The 10,725-nt window shown below is 47.6% G+C and overlaps 1 protein-coding gene across 1 annotated transcript; it reads right to left on the reverse strand.

The window, feature by feature from the left end:
* Positions 1–1,447: 1,447 nt before the first annotated feature.
* Klhl33 (kelch like family member 33) lies at positions 1,448–10,725 on the reverse strand. The gene is made up of 4 exons (XM_070024639.1): positions 10,005–10,725; positions 3,579–4,503; positions 3,295–3,462; positions 1,448–2,549 (listed from the first exon to the last, which is right to left on the reverse strand). Exons 1-4 carry the CDS (start codon positions 10,723–10,725, stop codon positions 1,997–1,999), a joined length of 2,367 nt encoding a protein of 788 aa, XP_069880740.1. The 3' UTR covers positions 1,448–1,996.

Below are 10,725 nucleotides of genomic sequence, written 5' to 3' on the forward strand. Positions count from 1 at the left end.
AGGGATAAGGCTGGCAACAGAATTGTCTTTAGAATCTCTGAAATACCTACTTTGCTGTGGAGAAACAAGGCAAAGCATAGCCTTTTTTTCTGTCTAGAATGTACTTTTCCTTCTCTAACTGGTGTGTGTGTGTGTGTGTGTGTGTGTGTGTGTGTGTGTGTGTGTGTGTGTGTGTGTGTGTTCCTCTACCAATACAGAGCTTGACCTTGGAGCCTTCTTCTTGCTAGATAAGCACAGATGGGTTTCTAGGCATCCTTTCAAACTCTACCCACTTGATGGTGCTTTTCCTAACAGAAGCTTCTCTGGACAGAGATCATTCATCCATCCTCTTGGCTCTCATAGGACTTCATCCATGCTTGTAAGTCCACCATTATTACACTTTTATGAGCTCACAAGTCTGTCCTCTGATCAGAGATTCTCTGGCCTTCTTATCCTGATGCTTTTTTTTTTTATAGTGCCAGGCATATGTTAGGTAATTAGTAACTGTGTGAAAAAATAAGGAGCCCTGGGCATTGGTGGATCCTAGCTACTCAGGAGGCTGAGATCTGAGGATCATGGTTCAAAGCCAGCCAGGGCAAGAACATCCATGAGACTCTTATCTCCAATAAACCACCAGAAAACCAGAAATGGTGCTGTGGCTCAAGTGGTAGAGCTCTAGCCTTGATCTGAAGAGCTGAGAGACAGTGCCCAGGTCCAGAGTTCAAGCCCCATGACAGACCAAAAAAAAAAAAAAAAAAAAAGGAGAAAAGAGTCAAGAAATAAAAACCAAACAAAAAACTCAGAAAGAGACAGACATAGGGGCTGGGAAGATGGCTCAGTGGTAGAGTGCTTGCCTTGCATGCATGAAGCCCTGGGTTCGACTCCTCAGCACCACATAAGTAGAAAAAGCTGGAAGTGGGGCTATGGCTCAAGTGGTAGAGTGCTAGCCTTGAGCTGAAGAGCTGAGGGACAGGGCCTAGGCCCAGAGTCAGTCCCCACAACCAACCAAAAAAAAATAAAAAGAAAGAGACAGACATAGTGTTACACACCTGTAATCTCAGCACTTAGGGGGTTCAAAAGTTGAAAGCTAGCCTAGGTAGTATAGTGAGACATTGTCTAAAAAACACTGAAATATAATAAATGTTAGGCAAATTAAATAGGTTGCCAATGAATGAGAACACCACACGGTATTTAGGCAAGGAGAAAGGTTTCCAAACTGCTGTAGTGCAAGTAGCTGGATAAAGGGGTGAGCCACCCCTAGGCCAGGACCTCAGAGAAGGGGGAGGTGACTGTCTCCAGGTGTGTCAGTTAACTAGGTGACACAGCTATTGGGCCAAGACTTAGCCAAGAGGAGGGAGGAATCTTCCCTGCCTTCCCAGGGCAGACCTTACAATAAGAAAATGGGAACTGAGGGCTGGAAAGGTGGCTCAGTGGTAGAGTGCTTGCCTTGCATGCATGAGGCCCTGGGTTCGATTCCTCAGCACCACATAAGCAAAAAGAAAAAAGCCGGAAGTGGCGCTGTGGCTCAAGTGGTAGAGTGCTAGCCTGGATACCGCCCAGGCCCAGAGTTCAGGCCCCATGACCAGACCCACCCCCCCCCCAAAAAAAAAGAAAGTGGAAACTGATTTAAAATAACCCTAGAGGAAAGGGACTGACACAAGGAAAGGGTTTTTCTGAATTTTCTCTATATTTAGTTCTTTCGGGCACTTCCTCTTACACCTTAGGACCTCCCACCATAACGGTCTTATTTCTACTCCTGATATCCTCAGGAACCTATAGGGAAGGAAAGAAGCCAGGCATAATGCTATACACCTGTAATACCAGCACTCAAGAGACTGAAGCAGGAGGATTTTTGCTGGTTAATTGGAGATAAGAGTCTCATAAACTTTCCTGCCCAGGCTTAGAACCGTGATTCTCAGATCTCAGCCTCCTGATTAGTTACAATTACAGTCATGAGTCACCAGCACCCAGCTCCTCTCTTGATACTTTTTATCCCTTCCTCCCCAAATCCTGCTGTTTACCCGGCAGGTTTGGTGTGGTGCCCAGTAGGAATCAATGACATGTGCTGCACCGTAGGCAGGGTCAGGATGCAGGCTGGCATCTCGGCCCGAGGTCTTGGCAGAGTCCCCAGGCAGAGCCATCGGCCTAGACCAGGGCAGTAGGCATGGATAAGGTGGGAGAGGGCATAAGTACGGTGGCTGTAACCCCCCAGCACCAGCAGCTCCCCCTGCAGTACAGCACTTGCAGCCCCCACATGGGGGGAGGGCAGAGGAGCCAGGTGAGTCCAGCTACCAGTCTTCAGTTCATAGGCTTCAAAGCTCAGCAGGTCCCCAGTCTCCCCTAGCCCACCTGCCACATACAACCGCCCGCCCACAGCAGCCATAACATGGCCAGCCCGAGGTACCCCCATAGGACTCAAAAGTGTCTCTGGCTTCTCAAGTGTGGGATCATAGTGCAACAGTGTGGCCAGGTATTGTCCAGTGCCACTACAACCACCGCTCACATATATTTGGCCTTCTAAGACAGCAGCTGCATGGGCAAAACATGGTGATGGCAGTGAAGGTGCTGGCCTAGGAGAGGACAAGATACAATATCAGTAAGTAGCAGCTTCTTCTGATCTCCCTTAGTTGCCCAGACTGGCCTCAATGTGTGTGTGTGTGTGTGTGTGTGTGTGTGTGTGTGTGTGTGTGTGTGTGTGTGTGTGTGTGTGTGTGTGTGTGTGTGTGTGTGTGTGTGTGTGTGTGTGTGTGTGTGTGTGTGTGTGTGTGTGTGTGTCTATTGGGTCTTTGAACTCAGGGAACGGGTGCTCTCCCTGAGCTTTTCATTCAAGACTGGCACTCTACCAGTTGAGTCACCCTTCCATTTCTGGCTTTTTGTAGATTGAGTCTTTTTTTTTTTTTGCCTGTTGTGGGGCCTGAACTCTGGGCCTGAGCGCTGTCCCTCAGCTCTTCAGCTCAAGGCTAGTACTCTACCATTTGAGCCACAGCACTACCGGCTTTTTCTGCTTATGTGATGCTGAGGAATCGAAGCCAGGGCCTCTTGCATGCAAGGCAAGTACCCTACACTGAGCCACCTTCCCAGCCCTAGATTAAGAGTCTTATAGGCTTTCTTGCCTGGGCTGGTTTTGAGCCTAGATTAGCATATTTTAGCCTTTCTGAGTAATCAAGATTAGACATGAGCCACCCACCAGTGCCCAGACTTGGCCTCAATCTTGAGATCCTGCCTCAGTCTCCTGAGTGCTAGGATTACATACAGCTTCAACCCTCTTTTTTTTCCGAAGTCTAGTTTCTCCCCACTTGTCCTTTGCCTGCTTACCTCCAGACATTGAGCTCAGGGTTATAGGTCTCCACAGAGCTAAGGGCAATACCATTGTCTCGTCCACCCAGGGCATAAAGTTGTCCATCCAATGCCACCAGAGGAAAAAAGCTCCTTGCCTGACAAAGAGGTTCCATTTCTTCCCAGCCCTCTTGACTGGGGTCCCACCTGGACACAGTGGGAGAGAGAGATGGGAAGAATGAGTCTGGGAGCCTGTGGTTGGCTGCATGAACAATTTGTCTCACTTGCCCTGCCCTGCCCTGCCCTCTGTTAGGCAATCTTACCTGAGAGTAGAAGCCAGAGTGTTAGAGTGGCTGTAGAAATCCTGACCTCCACACACATAGAGCTCACATCCTGCTAGGCTGGCAGCGCCATGCCGGAAGCGCCCCGGGGCAGGCAGAGGAGGCAGCCACCCCCACTCCACAGTGCGGACCAGTCCCATACCACAGCGGAAGGCCCTGGCCCACCACACTTTACGAGATGGCTGTCTTTGAGCCATGTCGGGAGTGAGCCCATCCCCACCAATCACCACCAGTGCTCGGTCTGGCTCCCTTCTCCGCTCTTGACCTGGAATTTCAGCCTCAACCATCAGCTGATGGAGCAGATCTGCGGGCAGAGGTGAGGGTAGCCCAGCTGCTCGCACTTTCCGAAGCTCCCTGGTAGACATGCGGCCAAAACGGACACATCGTAGCAGGGCCTTCGCGTCTGACTCCTGGGTCTCAGGGTTGGCAGCTAGCCAACGTCGTGCTGCCACAAAGGCCTCAAATTCCTCTTGCACATGTAGCTCATCGCTGTCCAGAAGGTCAGCCAGGCAGACAGCTGGCAAAGAAGGAAAAGTGGGGCACAAAGCCACGGCAGGCAGGTGGGTTAGAAGGTAGTGGCGAGCTTTGCCCCGGAGCCTTTCCAACCCAGGGGCTTCGGCCGTGGGAAGCAGGGCCAGGCAACGGGCAGGGCTGAGGCTTCGCGCCAAGGCTTTCTGACACAGATCCAGGCAAGAAGAGCTTTGATACTGCAAGGCAGCTTGGGCAGCTCTTAACAGTCCTGGCCATCGTGCCCGTACAATCCCAGAGTAGGCAAAAGAGACGAGCAGGCGCAGGTCCTGGATAGAGATGGTACGCAGAGACACCTCTGTGCCCTGGGATTCCCTCATCCCACTAAGGAGCATGGCCCTAAAGAACTCACTACCACAGGCCAGCGCTGCTCGGTGAACTGCAAGAAGAGGAGAAAGCAGAGGACTCTGTAACACTGCTAGACATAGTACTGATGTGACAGTCCCAACTTTGACCCAGCCACCCAAGACCACAGGCCAAAACTATGGCATGCACTGTAATATCACAGGATACTTGGATTTTGTTTGAGAGAGAAAGAGAGAGAGAGAGAGAGAGAGAGAGAAAGAGAGAGAGAGAGAGAGAGAGAGAGAGAGAGAGAGAGAGAGAGAGAGAGAGTACTCATGTGCATGCACGAGCTTATATTGGTACTGCAGCTTGAACTCAAGGATTGGGAGCTGTGCTTGAGCTTTTTCACTCAAGGCTGATGCTCTGCTACTGGAGCCGCAACTCGACCTTGGTGGTGGATTGAAGAGAAGAGTCTTACAGTTTCCTTCCTGGGCTGACTTCAAACCTCAATCCTCAGATCTCAGCCTCCTGAGTAAGTAGGATTACAGGTGTGAGTCACTGGTGCCCAACTTGTTAAAATGCAGGGGGGGGGGTTGTTTTTGTGGGGTTTTTTTATTTTTGTCAGTCATGGGGCTTGAATTTTGGGCCTGGGTGCTGTCCCTGAGCTCTTTAGCTCAAGGCTAGGGCTCTACCACTTGAGCCACAGTACCACTTCTGGTTTTCTGGTGGTTTATTGGAGATAAAGAGTTTCACTGCTTTTCCTGCCCAGGCTGGCTTTGAACATCAATCCTCAGCTCTCAGCCTCCTGAGTAGCTAGGATTACAGGCATGAGCCACTGGTGCCCAGCATAAACTGCTCAAGACTTTTTTTTTTTTTTTTTGCCAGTCCTGGGGCTTGAACTCAGGGCCTGGGCACTGTCCTTAAGCCTCTTTTGGTCAAGGCTAGCACTCTACCAATTGAGCCACAGTGCCACTTCTGGCTTTTTCTGTATATGTGGTACTGAGGGCTTCATGCATGCTAGGCAAGCACTCTACCACTAAGCCATATTCCTATACCAAAATGCAGTTTTGAGGACTGAGAAGGTAGCTTTGTGGTAGAGTGTCTGGGTAGAATGTGCAAGTCCTTTAAGGCCCATCTCCAGCACACAATAGATATACATAAATTCATACCTACATTTATACAGCTTTCATGGACCCACCAGAGGGTTTTTGATTCAGTAAGTATGTATGAATGGAGGCCCTAGGAATTTGTGTTTTAAGTCTGGCATTGGTAGCTCATGCTTGTAATCCGGTTACTCAGGAGGGTGAGATCTCAGGATCTTAGTTCAAACCCAGTATGGACAGACAAGTCCAAGTCTTCTATACCCAATTAACCAGCGAAAAGCCAAAAGTGGAGGTGTGTGGCTCAAGTAGTATAGTGCCATCCTTGAGCGAAAATGCTAAGGGAGAGCAACCTGGCCCTGAATTCAAGTCTTAGTATCAGAACACACAACAACAAAAATAAATTTAAAAGAATTTTTTTTTGAAGTGTGCTATGGCTCAAGTGGTAGAGCTCTCGCCTTGAGCTGAAGAATGCAGGGACAGCACTCAAGCCCAGAGTTCAAGCCCCACCACCAACAAAAAAATATAATAAAAATAAATAAATAAAAGAATTTTTTTCTTGTCTGTTATGGGGCTTGAACTCAAGGCCTGGGTGCTGTCCTTGAGCTATTTTGCTCAGGACTAGTGCTCTACTACTTTGAGCCACAGCGCCACTTCCAGTTGTTGTTGTATTTTTTTTGTTTGTTTCCTTGTTTTTTTTGCTGGTTGTGGGGCCTGAACTCTGGGCCTGAATGCTGTCCCTCAGTTCTTCAGCTCAAGACTAGTGCCCTATCTCTTGAGCCAAAGCACTACTTCTGGCTTTTTCTGGTTATGTGGTGCTGAGGAATCCAACCCAGGGCCTCAAGCATACAAGGCAAGCACTGTACCACTGAGCCACCTTCCTAGGCCCACTTCCAGTGTTTGAGTGGTTAATTGGAGATGAGTCTCACAGGGACTTTTCTGCCCAGGCTGGCTTTGAACTGTAATTCTTAGGTCTCAGCCTGCTGAAAAGCTAGGATTATAGGCATGAGCCACCAGCGCCTGACAGAGTTGTTAATTTTGCTGGTTATAATAAAGATATTTTGGATATATGAAAAATATTCCTGTTTTTTTTTGTTGTTGTTGTTGTTGGTCATGGGGCTTGAACTCTGGGCCTGAGCGCTGCCCCTCAGCATTCCAGCTCAAGGCTAGGGCTCTTCCACTTGAGCTATAGCGCCACTTCTGGTTTCTGGTGCTTTATTGGAGATAAGAGTCTCATGGAGGGCTGGGAAGGTGGCTCAGTGGTAGAGCATTTGTCTTGCATGCCTGAGGCCCTGGGTTCAATTCCCCAGCACCACATAAGCAAAAACAAAAAAGCCGGAAGTGGCGCTGTGGCTCAAGTGGTAGAGCGCTAGCCTTGAGCTGAAGAGCTGAGGGACAGTGCCCAAGCCCAGAGTTCAGGCCCCACGACCAGACCCCCCCAAAAAAATAAATAAATAAAAAATAAAAATAAAAAAATAAAAAAGTCTCATGGACTCTGGGATGGCTTTGAACCGTGATCCTCATATCTCAGCCTTCTGAGTAGTTAGGATTATAGGTATGAGCCACCAGCACCTGGCTGTTTCTATTTTTATTTGTTGGCTTGGGACTGAACATGGTCTAGCACATGCTAGGTACACAATCTACCACTGAGTCACATCCCCAGCCCAAACTTTTTAAGGCACCAAATGAGAGAAATGTCATTAATTTACATTAAACTTCAGCCCAAAATAACAAGATGAAATAAATATAATGGGATACTACTACGTATATGTGACAAGTGTTTGAGTCTTTACATTTATTTATTTATTTATTTATTTGCCTGCCCTGGGGATTGAACTCTGGGAGCTGTCCCTGAGCTCCTTTTGCTCAAGGCTAGTATACTCCACCACTTGAGCCACAGTGCCAGGTATGGCTTTTTCTATGATTATTTAGAGATTAAGAGTCCTGTCCAGGCCGCTTCGAACCACGATCCTCAGATCTTAACCTCCTGAGTATCTAGAATTATAGGTCTCAGGAATCAGTGCCCAGCTCTTTACTTAATTATATGTTTGAAACACTTCATTAAAAAAAAAATGAAGGAAGGACTGGGAAGGTGGCTCAGTGGTACAGTGCCTGCCTTGCATGCATGAGGCCCTGGGTTGGATTCCTCAGCACCACATAAGCAGAAAAAGCTGGAAATAGTACTGTGACTCAAGTGGTAGAGCACTAGCCCTGACCTGAAGAGCTGAGGGACAGCGCCCAGGCCCTGAGTTCAGGGCCCACGACCGACCAAAAAAAAAAAAAAAAGAAAAAAAGAAAATACTGCTAGGAGCCCTCAGGCAGGTCACAGGGACCAAGCTGCCAGTGAGACTGGTCAGTTGTGACACATATGGCTCTTGTTCAAAGGGTAATTCATGTTGATATAAATTTTCATGTGCCTCCCCCAAAGTAAACATCAGTGATAGTTTCTCATTATATATTGTCTGAGAAAATCTACATTCCTGAAAACAAGCTCTATATACTCTGTTCCTAAGAGTTTCAGTAATGGGTTCCAAGATACTGATGTGAATGTTTAAATCTCAAATTCTAGGAGAAATTTATAATTATGAAATTTTAGTGAGAAAGGACCATTTCTCCATCTGGTTCAATAGGAAATGATAATGAAAACCTTTGGGATTTTATTTTTTCTGGGAATCCCAGAAATTCTTTGGTTTCCAGTCATTACTCTAATGAATAGTAACAGTAACATTTTGGCTTTGAGTATGTTTGTTTTTGTTTTGTTTTGCTTTTTCATTTGTTTTGTTTTGTTTTGGTGTTCCTGGGGCTTGAATCCAGTATGCTTGAAACCAGTATACTGAGCTTTTGCTTAGCTTTTTCACTCAAAGCTGGTATTGAACAACTTAAATCATACCTCCACTTCTCATTTTTTGTTAGTTAATTGGAGATGAGTCTCTTGGATATGTCTACCAGGGTTGGCCTGGAACCGAGATCCTCAAATCTCAGCTTCCTGAACAAGTCAGATTATACTGGTGCCCAACTTGGACATGCCTTAGAGTCTGATTTGTTCATTGGTAAAACGTAAGTCCTAAACTAGATAACTTTTAAAGTAATGCTTATGACTTTAAATTTGTATGTGTCACAAGTTGTATGTCTTGGTGTAATTTCAGGAGGCAATGTATGGCTTAGTGCAAGCAGACTAGACTAATGCATGTAGGCTGTATCTGGTTCCCATCATTAAATCATCTTTGAGTTTGATTAATGTTCCTCATTTGCTCCTAAGGACAATGGTATCCACCTCATTGCTTCTAGTGAGAATTAAGAGATGTCATCTGTAAAAATTCCTGATACTTGTTACTTCACTAAATGTTAGATTTTCTTGGGACAGTGATGAGCAGAATTAAACTAAAGTGCCTGGACTAATAGTTGTAATTTTTTTTTTTTTTTTGCAGTATGGGGACTGAATCTCAAGCCTATCATTTGCCTCTATACTATTTGAACTGCATCCAGACCTGGTGACACCAGACTTTGTCATGAACTGCAGAACCACAGTGTGGAAGGTATTTTGGTAAAAGGACACACTAGGAGTTTTCCAAGTCATTTCTCTGCCTTTTGCTGTGTACTGAATAGAAGATTCTAAGAGGAGCCTTGGATCAATTTGCTTGAGTCCATCACTTTCTGCTTGTTCTATTGCCATGGATTGTACCCTTAACTCAGCCAGCTGGCTGGAAATTCCAGTTACTGAGCAGGAAAATGCTCAGGGCCTGAAGGGTCAATTTAAATCTGTCAGTGAGCCTAGGAAAACAACTCAACTGCGCATGTGCTGGTGAGGCACTAACCTTCACCTCAGGGAATTCTTACTGCCACAAGAATCCAAACCAGGGGGCTGGGAAGTTGGTTCAGTGGTAGAGCGCTTGCCTTGCATGCCTGAGGCCCTGGGTTCAATTCCTCAGCACCACATAAGCAAAAACAAAAAAGCCGGAAGTGGCGCTGTGGCTCAAGTGGTAGAGCGCTAGCCTTGAGCTGAAGAGCTGAGGGACAGTGCCCAGGCCCAGAGTTCAGGCCCCACGACCGGACCCAAAAAAAAAAAAAAAGAATCCAAACCAGTATGGGTGGGCTGGGATGTAGCTCAGTGATATTGCCTAGTGTGCACAAGTCCTTGGACTCTATCCTCAGCACCACAACAAAACAAGCAAGCAGGTAGGAGTATATGGCATGCAATTTGAAGCCAGTCCTGGCCGGAAAGTCCATGAGACTTTTATCTCCAATTAACCACTAAAACACCAGAAGTGAAGCTATGACTCAAGTGGTAGAGTGCTAGTCTTGAGCAAAAAAAAGCTCTGAAACAGTGCCCAGGCCCTAAGTGCAAGCCCCAGAACTAGAAACAAAACACTCCACAAGCAACAGACAAACAAAAACAAACCCTGCTATGGCAGAGATCAAGCCACCTACAACTTGCACACAACATCCCAGTGGTATGTACATCTGCAGAAATGTAACAAACACCCCATAGGCTCACCCCATAGCCGGTAGCCTTCGGCCTCCAGCTCCAGGTCACACCCAATACCATCCTGGTATAGGAGTTCAATGCTGTGCAGATTCTCCCTCAGCTCCTCTGCCTGGCTGAGCTTCTTCACCTTTCCAGGCTGGGCTGCAGCCTTCACTCGGGGTGCTCCCAGTGCTTCAGCAGCAGCCAGCACTTCATTCTGTGAGGCAGGGCCTAGGACTCCTTCATAGGCAAAGCTCAGCAAGGCCTCCCAACCCCCTGGGGTCACATTGAGGCTGAAGCAAGGCTGTGGACCTTTGGCATGCTTCAGCCTGCCTTGAAAGAGGCTGCTGACTGCAGCCAAGATCACTTGATGTACCCCATATACTTTTCCCCCAACTGACACCTCTTGATCCAGCAACAGCCTCTGCTCCCGCAGCCGCAGGGCTTCTGCAAAGAACTGGCTGGCATGCTTCTCACTGCGCAGCTCCTCAGGCTGGGCTGCATCTTCATCATCCTCATCCTGCTCCTCTTCCTCAAGGGACAGAGCTGGAAAGGCAAGGGTACCTGGGACCAGGGGTCTGGGGCCAGGCTCTTCCAAAGGAAAGGGAAGTAACCCAGGGTCCTCACCAGGGGAAGGCGGCCAGGAAGGGACTCTTCTTGTAGGCAAAGGGAGTCCAAGGCAATCCTTCTGCACTGGAAGGGAGGTGCACTCCAAGTCAGACTGATGATGTGTTGCCTGGGGAATGCTCAT

Source organism: Dipodomys merriami, unplaced genomic scaffold, assembly GCF_024711535.1.
Source record: "Dipodomys merriami isolate MVZ:Mamm:240054 unplaced genomic scaffold, mDipMer1.0.p SCAF_1, whole genome shotgun sequence".
Taxonomy (NCBI): Eukaryota; Metazoa; Chordata; class Mammalia; order Rodentia; family Heteromyidae; genus Dipodomys; species Dipodomys merriami.